At 54.3% G+C, this 14881-nt stretch overlaps 2 protein-coding genes across 2 annotated transcripts; both read left to right on the plus strand.

The window, feature by feature from the left end:
• The first annotated feature begins 635 nt into the window (after positions 1-635).
• Positions 636-2880, plus strand: NKX2-6 (NK2 homeobox 6). Its single transcript, XM_086477227.1, has 2 exons — positions 636-768; positions 2294-2880. Exons 1-2 carry the CDS (start codon positions 636-638, stop codon positions 2878-2880), a joined length of 720 nt encoding a protein of 239 aa, XP_086333353.1.
• Positions 2881-7720: 4840 nt separating this feature from the next.
• NKX3-1 (NK3 homeobox 1) lies at positions 7721-10340 on the plus strand. Its single transcript, XM_086477239.1, has 2 exons — positions 7721-8015; positions 9943-10340. The coding sequence occupies exons 1-2, from the start codon at positions 7721-7723 to the stop codon at positions 10338-10340; spliced, it is 693 nt and encodes a 230-aa protein (XP_086333365.1).
• Positions 10341-14881: the final 4541 nt, after the last annotated feature.

The following is a 14881-nucleotide window of genomic DNA, read 5'->3' on the forward strand; positions in this document are numbered from 1 at the left end:
GCGGAGGGGGAGCTTGGTCCTGCTTCATGCCTGGGTGGAGGGGTCTGCCAGCTCAATGGCCGCCTTCTAAGGCAGCACTGGAACAGACTGGGAGGGAACTGGGGCCCAGAGCTGCTGGCGGTGGGCAGCCCAAGCTGGTGGGGGCTCTCGCAGCATATCCCCCCCCCCCCCCCCCCAAACTCCATGCCCGCAGGAGCTAGGTGGTCTGCGCCCCTTATCAGCCCTTATCTCCCGAAGCCGCTCGCTAATGTGACCTTAATGGAGCTAAAATCAACTCGATTTGTTTTATTGCAGCTCAGCCCAAATCCCACACCACCACCCCCCACCCTTTCTCACTTCCCCTTGTTTTGGAAATACAGAGGGGAAGGGGTCTGGCTCCTTCCTCGGGAGCTGAATGGGGAGCCCTATCCGGACCAGCATCCCAGGCAGCAGGGAGAGCCCCCCCCCCGCCACCCCGGGGACACACCCGCCTTCTCCTGCTCCCCCAAACCCCCGGGGACCCCCCCCTCTCCACCGGGGACCGGGGGTGGTGCCTGGCCCGGCGGCAGCAGGAGGGTCAGAGGCGGGGAGCGGGTCCCGGAGCGCACAGCCCCCCCCTCCCCTCCACATCCCCCCCCACCCCCCGGCCCTGGAAGATGCTGCCCACCCCCTTCTCGGTGAAGGACATCCTCAACCTGGAGCGGTCGGGAGCTGCCGGGGGACCCCGAGCCGCCCCCGGCCCCCGGGATTCCCGCAGCCCCGACGGGGAGGACCAGCCGCCGCCGCCGCGTAAGTCACCGGCGGGACCGGGGGGGGGCGGCGGGACCGGGGGGGGGGGGCGGCGGGACCGGAGGGGGTGGCGGGGCCGGGGGGGGGGGGGCGGCGGGACCGGGGGGGATCCCCACGGAGCCGCTTTCGTTCCTCCGGGGCTGGAAAAATCCGAGGGCAGCGGAGCCGCCCGTGGCATCCTCGCACCCTCCAACCGCGATCCCGCCGGGACCCGGCGCTCCCCGCTGCCCGCCGCGGGCCTTGGCGAATTTCCTCCTTTTTTCACTTTTTTTTTTCCCCCCAGGGTTTGTTTTTTGGGGTTGTTCGGGGCGTTTCCCGGGCTGCCCGGCAAGCCCCGGTGCAGCCGCGCATCCCTTTGCCCTCGGGGAAACGAAACGGCCCGGGGGAGCGGGGCGGGAGGGATGGATATTTCGGGGGGGGGGGGGGGGGTGGGGTGGGGTGTTCTGCCGAAAGGCACAAATCGCCACCGTTTTCGATGCCACAACCCCCTGTGTCGATGCTCGGTAAATTGTCCCCGCTGGGGACGGGGACCGCCGCGCCAAGGCACGACCGGCCCCGGGGGCGCGGCGCCGGCGGCGGGGATGCTGCTGCGGAGCGGCCGCCGAGGGGGGGATCGGACGGGCCCCCTTCTCCCCCCGGCTAAAATCCGACGAAGTTTCCTTTGCTCGCGTTTCTCCAACCCCCGGCAGCTGCAGAAACGGGGAAACCAGTAGGACCAGAGCCTGAGCACTGGTCAGCACTGGGAGACGGAGCCAGAAAGCCGGAGAGGGTGAAAGCAGCCCGGGGAGGGTGAGAGGAGCCCGGGGAGACCTCCCTGCCGGCTTTACACCTGCAGAAGGACCCCTCCAGCACCCCGTTTCCCAGCAGCACCCCCCTCAAATTCCCCGAGCCCCTGCTGAGGCTGCCAGGGTACCCGAACGCATCCCACCGGCCAGGGAGCGATGGCCCACGGGACCCCCGGCTGGCTCCCCTGCCACACAGAACGCCAGCAGATGAAAAGCAAGCCTCTGCTTTGCATTTTTCTCGCGGATCGAACGATTTTTCCTCCATCGTTCCCAGCTGTTTCGTTTTTCTGGTTTTGCTTAAATTCAGAGAGCCGCAGGATTCGCCTTCCCGCGGGCGCTGGGGGTGAATCCTGCCAGAGCTCCGACTGCCATCGCTTCCACCCCTCAGGAGCAGGACGGTGGGGAAGGGGGGTTGTGTTTTGGGGTACTTGAACATGTGGCGTACCCCACCTTCCCCGTGTCCCTCCGGGCCGGGATTGCCACGGTGGCAGCACCCACGACAGTTAGGAGGGACCGAAAGGAGGCATTATCCAAACTTCATATGACAGTTTAATTCCACCCAAAAAAAAGGGAATTTTCTTGTATCCCCATTAAACACGACAGGAAAGTTCATATTAAATTGATCAACTATCAGCCCCAGGGGCCCCATTCCCAATCACCCCCCTCCTTCGGAAACACACCCTCACTGGGAACAGAACCGGACTTGGGTCTCACTTTGCTTCGGGTTTTTCTCGCTGCAGGAAAATGTTTGCTCGCCCACCCTTCCGAGGCAGACGAGAAGAAAGCTGACCCCTGCCACCACCCCAAGCAGCGACAGCGGCGAAAACCCCGAGTTTTGTTCTCCCAAGCTCAGGTGTTCGAGCTGGAGCGGCGATTTAAGCAACAGAAATACCTCTCGGCTCCGGAAAGGGACCACCTCGCCAGCGTGCTCAAGCTCACTTCCACGCAGGTGAAAATCTGGTTCCAAAACCGGCGGTACAAGTGCAAGAGGCAAAGGCAGGATAAATCCCTGGAGCTGGCTGCCCACCCGCTGCCCCCGCGGAGGGTGGCAGTGCCGGTGCTGGTCAGGGACGGCAAACCCTGTCTTGGGGGCTCCCAGCCTTACCCAGCCCCCTTCAGCATCACCGCCAGCCCTTACTCCTACAGCTCCTACTACAGTGCCTATAGCAGCAGCCCGTATGGCGCTAGCTACGGGGGGGGCTACGCCGGGGTGCCCCCCAGTGCCGCCCCTGGCAGCCCCACTGTGAGCTTGGGCATGGCCGGCGCCGCTCAGCACCAGCCCGGGTGCTTGCAAGCCACTGTGCAAGCGGGGATCAGGGCTTGGTAGATGGCCGTGGAGGTGAGGACCACCTGAAAAGCACCAAAGCAAGCCCCCCCTCCACCCCAGAGCCCAGCCTTCCTCGGGATGGGAGCTGAATCTGGAGGGTTTCTGCCACCCAGGACAGTGGGTCGTCTCCGGAGCATCCGTCCCCTCCAGGCAGTTTGTGCGGTCACGTCTCTGCAAAGGCAGGTCAGGAGCGAGGGGGATGCTGCCGCTCCAGCACTGCCGCTTTGGGGACCCAGTGACTGAGGGCATTTATTTATTTAAACACAAGTGTTTCGGAGCCTGGCCCTTCCTGCTCCCCCAGAGGATCTACTCCTCCAGGGTGCCAGCGCACAGCCACCATGAGGGTACGAGCGCTGGTTTTCTTCCTAAGGACAACTGGAAAACAGGGTCTGTGCACATCGCTGTGCATTCACTTTTATACGAACAATATTTAATGCTTTGAGTTCCTCTAATCTTTTGAGATACATTTCTGATTTATATTCCTTAATATCTCCCAGCACAGATGTTCATTTCAGTCTTTGTTATTATTAATAATATTTGCAGATAAAAAGGTAATTGATGAAATTGTGTGTTTTCACTCTCTTGCCAATCCTCACTGAACATTTTGACTTTTCCTACCCGCAACTTGCAGCTGAGCATCAAAATCCGATCCAAGGGAAAAAAACCCCAAATCAATCTTAATGCTGATAATTAATTCAGTAAGATAACTGCCTTGTAGTCCAAGCTTGGGGAGCTCCCAAGGTTTAACCCCCTCCCTGACTCTTGGCGAGTGTTTTCAGGTCTCTGTTGCTATTCCCTTACTGGTAAAAGGGGTTTGCAGGTCCCTCGTGGAGCAGCCGTGAGGGGCAGCTCACAGGATCACACGGTGGGTTGGTGTCACCTGAATTACACCAGCACCAAGAGGCGCAGGATCCCCAAATCAGGATCCATCAGCATCCGGTGCCTTGCTGGATCAAAGGACTGCAGGTATATTTATACATCCATCTCTCTACACGTATTTATGAAATGCAGGAGGGCTGAACACCATTGCAGTGTGCTGGGATGGATCAAAGGGGAGCACAGCCACATCCCAAACAGGTGGCACGAAACCATGGCCTCACCCTTACAGAACAAACCCAGTGAGACCTCGTTAGACCAACCCACTCATCGGGCTGCGCACAGCCCCCCTGTGCAGGCTTTGCTCATGCCGGGGAGTGGGGAAAAACACACGGAGGTCAATGCCTGATGCTAAATGGTGGTTTAACGGAGATCTTTCCATTACAATGCCAACATATCCCAGTCACAGAGCCGGGCAGGAACCTGCACACAACTCCCTCCGCACGGGACAGGCAAAATCTCCCCCTCACAACCTCCATCCTCGCTCCGGGCTGCCGCCTGCTCCTCCCCACTCCTTTCCCGACAGCTTCTTATCCCCCCAGCGTTTGGCGACAAGAGACTTGCAGGAGGCAATTAAGCTTTTATCTCTAATCCCCCTCAGCCCCATCACTCCAGCGGTCACTCGCTTCCCAAATGGGACATCCCTGACATCTAAATCAAACCAGAATAAAACCCTCTTGGCAAGATAGCTTGCTCCCCATCCCGCTGCTCCAAGGCTTTGCAGCCCCACCGGGACACTGGAACAGACTGGGTAAGGCGACAGCCCCCCTGGATGCTGCCCCTTCTGCTCCCCTTCATCCATCCACACTCACCGAGGGATATCTCCCGAAAATCAGCTGAGTCTCAGGTCTCTGCTCTGGCTTGGGAGCAGCCACGGGGCTCGACAGGGTCCTTGCACTGGGAAATGTTGCCGGCGTCGGGGAAAGCCCCAGCAAACAGCAGCGTCCCCAGTGCATGGGCTTACCTGCAAGTCTTAACAGCACTGAGCGTTTTAACTTTGAGGTTCAGCGATCAAATGAGGCAAATCACACAAAAATCCCCCCAAATAAACATGGAAATCAAAGAAGAAAATTGCTACCGTTCCCAGCTCAGGAAAAAAAAAAAAACCTGAAAATGGGAATCATGAGCGCCGAAGGCATCGTTTGTGCCCCACCACTTGTTTTGGAGGAGCTTCCAGAAAGTCCAGTTCCTGCAGGATCAGGATACCCTTAAAATCCTGGTGTACACCAGCTTCCCTCTGTCACCTGCAGCTCTGCAGCACGTGCCGGGGCTGCTGTTAAACCTCCCCTGTTTCCAGCCCAAACCAGAAATCACTCGCTACACCAACCCCTGCAAAAACGAGCTTCCCCAAACACCCCCACGCACCAGCTACCGTTTCCCCAAAAACCTTCTCCTGGACCAAAACTCCCATCCTGGGCCAAATTACTCACCGCTCGTCAGCTATGAGTCATTTTCCCTGAGTGAACAGCGAATGCGGACACCAGCAATGAAGGGACAAGAGGCTGGACCCCAAAAGAGTGGTGCAACAAGGCTGCCCAGGACAGACTTACAGCTGGAGGGGTCGAGCAGACGGACAGCACCGGGAGATTTCACTAATAGTTAGGGTAAAGCTGTGGCAGCTCAGCTCTATTTGCAGGAAAATGGTTAATTGAAATGAAATATCCCCCTGGAAGGAAGGGAAGCGCCCAGCTGCTGAGGGGAGAAGCCCTTCTGCTGGGCTTGTGGTCCCATCTCGGTGACAGAGCCCAAAATGGGGGTGGATGCAGGACAAAGCGAGCCCCTGGGTGTGTGGCGGGGGGGGGGGACAAGCACGTGCTGAGCTCCCACAACAGCGAGGGTAGCCTAAAATTGGCAGGGGTAGGGTCTCTGCAGTGGGAAAACTGGCTCCCAAATTGTCCCCAAGGCTTCCTGACCCGAGCGAGTGTCCCTGCTCAGCAAGCCCGGCCGTGCGGCATGCCAAGCCCTGCTCCTGCCAGGGCAGCCACCGGTGCCCCTCGGGGCTCCCCCTCCACCCCAAGCCCCCCCTGGGCAGCACAGTGGGATCCCAATTAAGCACTGGAGCGGGCGGGCAGGGAGCTGTGGGGCAGCCCACCCACCCACCACGGCCACAGCAGCACCTTGCACCGGCTCCTCACTTGCTCTCCAGAAGCTGGGCTGGGGGGTTAGAGGGCCAGTGGCCGGGCCACGGCTGCAATAGTACCCCTGGGCTCCAATTGCTTCATAAATCTTTCCAAATTCCCTTTCTCAGACTATAGGAGTATAATGAGGCTGAATTATTGAAGCTACTGAAGCTTTCCAAGCGTACAGTGAATATAGGAGGATACTCTCTAAGGCAGGAGCATCAGCAGGTTAAAGAACGAGAGAAAAGGGCAGGTTAAAAGCCGAGTTCGGGGCATGTCTGCACAACCTGCTCTGGGCTTTGCGCTGCCGTAACTGAACACCCTCCTATAAAATCAACAAAATCCTCCGGGGATTTCAAGGAAACCTATTGTTTCCCCTTTTTAAAGTTAAAAAATCCCATGCCTGGGCTTTTTGGCTGAGGAAGAGGGGCTGGGTTTGAGTGGAGGCTTTAGAAATAGAAGAGCTGATTAATGCTGCGTTATTCCAACAGTGAAAGGAGTTTGCAGGCAATGGGGCCGTAGTGGATCACTGTAGATACATATATACATATTTATATATATAAAAATCACCCAGAGGGTGCCTGCAGTTCCCAGGGATGCTGCTCATCCGCATCCACAGAGCCAAATCCTGCTCCCACGGGGGTTTCCCCACCAGATTGCTCTGCCTTACGATGAGGCAAGGTGATTTTTTAGTCATGGACTGCCCACATCTGGCGGGGGGGGGTTGCAGCTGTTTGTGTGGTGAGCAGGGTGTTGTTTTCCAAACAGAAACTCTAGAAGAACAACTACAAATAAAGTAGATACTCAGCAAAAAGTCTGTTGTAACAGAGAGCTCAACTCTTTGTTTTTTCTTGGAATCAGGAAGATTTTTCTTCTTTTGGTGTGCCTTTGAACACAGGGCCTTGCAGGATGGTGTATAAAGGTACTAAGGCTTCCTAAACAAATGCTGTCCCGTTCCACAGCTGGTCAAGGAGCTAGTTTGAGCTTAAGGCTTAAATTTTCATGTGAACCCTCTGCCCCTCTCTGTGCAAGCATGTGCCTCTGGAGCTGCTCTTCCTGTCTGTTACATCTTTTATTTTAAGGCCCTCGTTAGAGCAGCTTTGCAAAGCTGATGAAAATGTGACATTTTTCGCTTGTTTTTCAACAAACTGAAAGTGCATCAAAGTGGAAGGTTTTGAAAGAAACCCCCAAAGCCCCCAAAATACAAAAATCCCACCCCAAATCCTTTTATTTTCTTCACTTTTTTTTTTTTTTTTTCCCCTGAAAACAGCATTTCCCCAAAGAGCTCTGGGGATTACCCCGGAGACAGAAATAATTTCCATAACCAGCAGCAAGCAGAGCACCGGCTCGCTGGGGCTGGCGCAGGGGCTGCAGAAGCTGTCCCCTTCCAGAGCATCCTTCCAAGGCAGCGATGCTGCTCCCCCCTCCTCTTGCCAGCACCCCCCACCCTGGGAGCGTTTTGATCCCAAAAGGATGAACTCAGGCATCCTTTTCTTCATCATAAAAGCTCGGGGGGGATTTGCCAGCAAAGGAGCAACAGAGGGGCATAGGAGGAGGCTGAGGTTTGGCTGCAACCCCGTGGATCCATGGGGAAGGGCGTCCTGGGCAAGAGGGAGAAAAGCAAGCGGCAGGAAAACCCGTGGGAGCCAAGCCATAACCGAAGGGCGTAGACTCCTGCCAGGGATCTCCAATCAGGCCCGGGAGGCTTGGCTGCCTGCCGTATAACCGCCGAGCCGGGAGGGTGGGAAGGCAGCGTGCCTCTGGGCAGGGACGAGAAGAGGAGGATGAGTGCCGGGGTGCTCCCCGCAGGGGGGAAGAGAGCACCCAGCAGCACCCCAGCGGGGATGAGCCGGACCCCGGCAGCAGCCCAGCAGCCCATGCCCGTCTCCTCCAGGCCCAGGACATCCTTCCTCATCCAAGACATCCTCTGGGATGGGGCAGAGCGGGGAACACGGCGGGAGCAGGACGAGAGCAGAGGGTTTGGCAGCCCGGAGGAGCGGGAGCTGCGGGCGGCCGTGGTGGAGGGCAGCGAGGGCAGCTCAGCCCCGCAGGTTGCCCCAGGGCACCCCCCCGGGAGCCCTTGTCCCCCAGGAGCATCCCCAGCCCAAGGCCGAGGGACACCCCACGAGGAGGACGCAGGTAAGGGGGTGGAAGCTCCTGGCTGAGCCAAGGGCTGGGGAATGGATCAGCGATGTCCGAGCTCGGGTCAGCCAAGGGGTAGGATCCAGACCCAGCTGCCTCGAGCACCCCAGAGCCAAACCACCAGCGCCTTGAACACCAGGGAGTTTCGGTGCTTTGGCAGTGGGAAAGTAAGAGAAATAGCAACTGCGTGCAAACCTTTCGCCAGGCACTGCAAATAACTCAAGGGGCTGAATTTGCCTGAAATGCCATTTAAAAAAAAAAAAAACAACGCAGTCAATGCGTTTCTGTGATATTTTGGGAAATAAAATTCCCTTTTAACTCAGAAGGTCCCCAGCAAGGGCACCGTAGGGCTGCCAGCTCAGAGAGGCTGTTTGTGCCAGTCCTTCATGCAGCCGAGCTCCTCGGTGCCTCCGGACTGGGGATATTTTGAAAGTCCCCGTGTTGAATCTGCGCTGTTTTGCAGCAGAGCTCAGCTTTCCCACGTGCCCAGCCCCGGTTTCACAGCGTGCTCCTGCCTGTACCACCGCACATCGTGTGTTTTATTGATAACCGTCCTGCTCCTCTTGCCCCAACATCCCTTTCTAGTGTGCGGTCGCTAAATTCATTGCAGGCAAGAACATTTCGCTGCAGAAGCGACTTAACAAAAATCACACTCAGAAGCAGATTTTTTTGACCGGTGCCTCTGGCCTTGCAGGAGCAGGAGCACGGCTGGGGCTGCGGGAGGGGACTCAGCCTTTCCTTGCCCAAGCGGTCCTGGGCTGAGCTGCAACAGCCAAAAAAGCAGTTCTGAACTCTCTAGCGACCAGCTCTTGCTTGCTGAGAGAGCCCTTGCCAGGGGAATTTTGGCTTTACTTTTCAATTCTATTAAAAGAAGCTTCTACATAAAAGCAAGTTCAGAAACAGCCACCGGGCTGATTATTACGAAAATCATTAAGAGCCGTACCAAATCTCCCAGAAAGGGGCTAGTGTAAATCAGCGCAGCTCCGGGGATTTCAGTGGGACAGCCGTGATTTACACAAGCTGGGATTTAAGCCCGTTGTTTCTATCTCGAGCATTATGTTCACATCTTAAGAAAATATACTAAGAAATGACTAAAGGAAAAAAAAAAAAATTGGCCTATTTCCATCCCAAGCTGGGTAATACACAAAAAGGAACTAACTGCATAAATAAATTGACTTAAGAATTTTTTAACAGTTGCAGATGACACTTCCCAGGGAGCTCAGCACCTTTCTGGTCCTGGCTCAGGCGGCCGAACGGTGCCATGAGAAATAAGCCAGGGTCAGACACTGAGATGCTGCTTTGGAGCTGTGATCTGAGGCCAGGTCTGCAGCTACATGTGTAAAGCCAAGCCTGAAGGTTTAAGAATCTGCCCCAAAAGTTCTTAGCAGTGACTTGAGGCTGCGAGAGAGAAAAGGGAGGAACCTATTTTCAATGCTTTTTAACTGCACTCTGCTTTAGGCTGCACCCATTTCCCATTTCTGAGCTATCCTCTGTAGCTTGAGGATAAAAATTCATTTTCTCTGGGGATCAGGATTTTCCCAGAGGCAAAGCAGAGAGGATGTCTCAAAGAAACGCCTGATTGTATGAATTCTGCAATAAAAATCTCAAGAGATGGCGATGCCATAACTTAGACAACAACAGCACCTTGAGGTTTTAGCCAGACCTCCACCAGCACCGCAAAATATCCCTTTCTGTATTGTTTTAGCCCCTTGAATGTACATTCGTATGGAATTCGTGCTTATTTGAATCAGGAAAGTGTGATTTAGGAAGAAAAAACTCCCTTGTATGACTTTAAGGTGATATTCACTCTACCAAATGGAAATATTTCCAAGATAATATGAATATTTTGCGCTCTGGAAGGGAAAAAGCAAGTGATCCCGGCAATTTCCAAGCAGGTAATTCTCTTTCCTCTTTCCTCCCGCAGATGCCACGGCGGAGACCTACCTGTCGGACTGTGCCCCCCCGCTGCCCCTCGCCCCTCGCCCCCCCAAGCAGGCGAAGCGCTCGCGGTCGGCGTTCTCCCACACCCAAGTCGTCGAACTGGAGCGGAAATTCAGCCACCAAAAATACCTGTCGGCCCCCGAGCGAGCCCACCTGGCCAAAAACCTGCAGCTCACCGAGACCCAGGTGAAAATCTGGTTCCAGAACAGGAGGTATAAAACCAAGAGGAAACAAGTGGCCTCCGAAATCAGCAGACTGGGCACGCTGGCCGGGCGGGAGGCGGCCGAGCTCCCCGCGGCATCGCTGCTCGCCCTGCGGGGCGGCTGGCAGTACCTGCCTTGCCTCTACTACTTGAACGGCTGGAGTCCCTCGTGGTGGTAACCGCCTTTTTAAGCTGAAAGCATCGGTTTTTTCTTTTTTTTTTTTAATACTGCGTCTCTTTTTTTCTAGAGCAAATTAGGAGAGGGAGACCCCATTCATCAGCATTTTAGAGTTGCCACAGCAGCCTCTCTCATTGCTAACAGTAAAAAAAACCTCAAAAAACCAAAATTTTAAAAGTGTGTAATTCAGCACGCTTGATAGGACTGCTCCGGGGTCACTTTGGAGCTGTGGCATACTGCAGGCTCTTTTGGGGGCGGAAAGGGATGGTCCAGCTCCAGAGACAGCAATCGCCCATCTCTGCTCCCCCAAAATCGCCTGTGCCCCCCCGCCAAGCCTTTGTCCCTTGCTGAGATCAAGAGGGCAAAAAGCAAACTGCTGGTCCTGGGCTGGCACTGATAGGGCCACTTGGGCCACCAGCTGTTTTATCATCTGAAAACGAGGGGTTTTTTTTTTTAAAAAAAAGGCAAAAAAAATTGCATTTCTGCCTTTGATAATTGCTAATGGTCCCAGGGGGGACTTAGAGCCCCCCAAGATTTCTGTGTGCTGTCACGCAGCACCACAGCCTCCACCCGGGGCAACACATGTGCCTTTTGGGGAGAATTAAACCCTTTTTCTGCCACGAGCAACAAAAAAAACCCTGAAGTGCCTGATGCAGCCGGGGAGGGGGTTTGGTGGGAGGTGAGCGAAGGCGCCCGCCCCGGCTGGGATGGAGCCGTGCCAGCTGACCCCCACCCAAACCCATCCCTCTGCCCTTCGACGAGATCCCAACCGCCTTGACAGCCGAACCAGAAAGCCCCGGGCACGCGGACAATAGCGCAATGACAGATGAGCTTTGCATATCCGGGTGCTGAGGCTGTTTGAACATTCCCATACGAGCGATTTAAAATAGCAACAGCTCGAAGAGTTCAACGCTCCTGTCAGCTTTCAAAGCAGCAAACTCCCTGCTTGCAAGTGAAATCAGCCCAACTCTCAGCGCCGAGGCGTCAGGGCAGCAAGACGATGATATCTTTACAAGTGGGTTTTTTTTCACTGACATGACAACTATTTGCACTAGCAGAAGAGCAAAGATTATTATTTTTTTTTTTAGCTGATCATACTTAAAACTTCAGATGCTGCGATGTCCGTGGGGGAAAGTGTAGAAATAAAATGAGATTTTCAAGAGAGGAAGCCCATCAACCGCTTTTCCTCAGCTAGTGTAAATCAGCATAGCTCTGCTGGAGCAAATTTAATCTCCTGAAACAAAAATACGTGGAGGTTTCTTCCCTGTGAACCTCCAGAAATGTTCCTGTGGAGCCTGTGCTTTCCGAAAGAGAACTGAAAAACGCAGTGGTCCAATTCCCCCCCGCAGCAGGGAAATACAGACAATTAAATAACATTAAGAAACCGCTTAGATCTGTCCCTTTTAACAGGATTATTTGGGACCCGATCTTTCGCCTTGCCCATAGATGCAGACCTTGCAAGCTCGCGGCCATAGCACAGATGAAGCTGCTGGGGGAACGCGGATGAGGAAAAGCTCAGGGGAAGGGAGGACAGGGAGAGGAGGACACGCAAACTGAAACCCTTTGCGGTAGATACTCATTTGCTCTTGCTATCAAAGCTGCTTGCTCAATTTGGAGGTCAACCAGTTGCTTTCTAATTGTCTGAAAGTAACTCCCACCACCTCGAGATAACGTTTTTCTCCCAGCTCCCGCTCTCAGATGCTGCGTATCCCCCCGGCCCCTTCTCTCGCTCGGGCGAGAAGGCCGTCTCCCCTGCACTGTTGCAATGTGTTTCAAACCCAGCCCCGCTGCTTATCCACTTTGCTTATCCGCTGCTTGGAACGACAACAACAAAAAGCCTTTATGGCCTCGGAGCCAAGCCCCCGCAGGGCACGCAACCCTCCCGATGGCATCTCCAGGGGGAGGAGGTCTTGTTGAAAACCCAGACCCTTGGGATGCTGCTTAAATCAACGCAGAGGCACAATATTTGCACTAAATACACCGGATTAGCAGCTCCGACCGTCCCAGAGCTGCCCTGAACAGGGATCACGATGTGTCCTTTGCACAGCCAGCAGAAGAGCAGCAGGGATGGGCACGGTATGCTGGGAAGGACTGGATTGGGCTGGGAAAACTAGATATAAACTGAAAATCAGACATAAACTGAACTTCTTGGATGCTTCTTTGGGAAAATGTTCGTGTCATGGCTACTTTTTTTTCCCCAGCTGATGGTTTACAACCAGTAAAACAGCCTTCTTGTTGCTTCAACCCCCAACTGCTCACACTTAACTTTGCTGGTATAAAGCAAGTCCAGTGCAAATAGTCACTATTTTTGTACATATTTTTTGATACTATTTTATCTGATGTGCATTGTCCTTTGGAATAAAGAGTGCAGAGTCTTTATTAAAAGCAAGCTGCCTCAGTGGTTTTTTTGCCCCAGGTTTGGATGTTCTTTTGACCCCTGTTTCTGCCACGACATGACCATGGCTGTCCCTCCGACACCAGCTTCCCACACGAACAAGTGTTGCAGATGTCACAAGCACCAGCTCACAAGGTTTTACAGGTGGTAAATCATCATTCACCACTATTTCTAGGTGCTCAGCATCGAACGTTGCTCCATCACTTATCCAGCCAGGTATAGGGCACCACCGAGCATCCTCCAACCCCATTTACTCTCCGATGAGCATGAAACAGGTGACTATTTCCCCAAAGTAAGAGCTTACATAGTGAAACACTTTCTTTAACACCCCCAAATTACTCCTTGTCCCAAAATGTAAGCACAATCCCAGTGGCCTCCAGAGTTTTGCACCACAAGCACTGGTCCCAGTTCTTATTTCTGCTGCTGCCTTCCAGTCCTGCAACCACACCAGCGCAGTCAGGAGCAGCGCTGGGCTCTGTAGGACCCGAAGAAGAAGAATTCCCCCTGGGAGCTGTCAGTATGAACATTCCCCCCTCGTACAGAGGAGGAGAGGGACCGACCTTGGGTCCCAGCCTGCCCGTGGGCGCACTCCCTCGCCTCTGCTTTGGCAGCAGCGACTTTTCCCAAGTGGAAACGAGCTGCCATACCATTACTCCCAGCTTAATTTTGTATTTCAGTAGCTTTAAAACAAACAAAAGGCACCAAGATGGCAAAATGGGATCTTGGGGAGCTCGTATCGCCTTAGGAGGCTGGTGCTGGCTCCTCACCAGCCCAATCCTCCGGCAGACGCCGCTCGCCAGGCTCCCCTGCCTTCACCCGGCGATGTCGTGGATGGGAACGGCTCCCGAACGTGGGTGACTGTTTGTCACAGCCAGGGCTGGAAGTCGGGTCTCTTCCCCCCGCACTAATCCTGCCAGCAGCGCCGTCCTGCTCACAGGAGCTGCCTTGTTTGGGACCCAGACCAGAAAGCTGCCGCACGCCACAGTTTGCCGCAACACAGGCACCGTCAAGTGCACGGCTTTTGCGGCGTGGGCACCTGCCAAAGCAGGTGCTGGGTCTGACACGGGTGCTGGTTGGAGACAGGGATGTGGGCAGCAGCGCCGGCTCCTTCGCAGCCTCTGCCGTGGAGAAACACCGTGGCTGACTCCCCCCTGCCGCGAGCACTGCCCTCCCTCCTCTCCTTCCCAAGCCTTTTCTCTGCAACCCCTAAGTGGCTTCTTTATGGACAGAAGATAGACTTCCAGTTGGGTTTTCCTTTTCCTTTTCAAGCACAAAGCACAAGGACAAGAAAAAAGGGCTGTTCTGTTTGGATAACCAAATCATCCGAGAGTGTCAAAGCATTAATCACAACAAGGGGAACCACATGGCAGGCCTTCCCGGTGATAAATATCCCCTTGATTAATACAGAAAAGAAAAATCCCACCCAAACTATGGAGACGTGGAGTTTTAATCAGCCCTAACGAAGCAGAACTCCTGTTTGTACGCAACAAGAAACAGAAAGCATCATTTAATGTCTGTCAATTAGTGTCACGCTCTGCCGCTAACATATCCGTCAAGATTAAATAGTGTCTAATGCTGACATAACATTTACACTTGTTTGTGCCAAATCATTTATTTAAAGCTAAAAAGAAAGGAAAAAAGGCTGCCTTTGGATAATGTAACTGTTGACTAACATTTGCATGCAATAAACCACATACTTGGCAAGGACTCTCAGGACTGGAGCCAAGAAAAATCTTCGACTTGACCTACACAACGGCTGCAAACCGGAGCAGTGGGAACAAGTTCACCACATGGAGCTAAACAGGGGATGGAAAATGCAATGGCACCCAAAGTGCCAGGCTGCATCAGACCGGTGTTTCCCCCCAGTTTTGGTACCGGTTACGACAAAGATGACTTGGAGGGAAGCGCAGAAAACCCTTCAGCAACGAGCACTAGGGTGCATCTTCTGGGATGCTCAGATGCTTCCCAAGGAGACAGGCAAGCTAAGCCGTAAAGCACAAGGATTCAGAGCTCTTAAAAACCCTTGGGGATGTGCAGTATCTACTATTCTTGTTGCGGATGCTCCTGTCATCCACAGAAACACTTCATCTCTTTCTAACCCAGCTAGAGCCTTGGTGGCAAGGCCGTCCTGCAGCAGGCAGTCCCCC

Source organism: Leptosomus discolor, chromosome 23, assembly GCF_034619465.1.
Source record: "Leptosomus discolor isolate bLepDis1 chromosome 23, bLepDis1.hap2, whole genome shotgun sequence".
Classification (NCBI taxonomy): domain Eukaryota; kingdom Metazoa; phylum Chordata; class Aves; order Leptosomiformes; family Leptosomidae; genus Leptosomus; species Leptosomus discolor.

Coding starts and splice junctions, on each gene's coding strand:
- NKX2-6 (XM_086477227.1), top strand. CDS start 636: ATGCTGCCCACCCCCTTCTCGGTGAAGGACATCCTCAACCTGGAGCGG. Junction 769..2,293: donor GGACCAGCCGCCGCCGCCGC/GTAAGTCACCGG, acceptor TTCTCGCTGCAG/GAAAATGTTTGCTCGCCCAC.
- NKX3-1 (XM_086477239.1), top strand. CDS start 7,721: ATGAGCCGGACCCCGGCAGCAGCCCAGCAGCCCATGCCCGTCTCCTCC. Junction 8,016..9,942: donor ACCCCACGAGGAGGACGCAG/GTAAGGGGGTGG, acceptor TTCCTCCCGCAG/ATGCCACGGCGGAGACCTAC.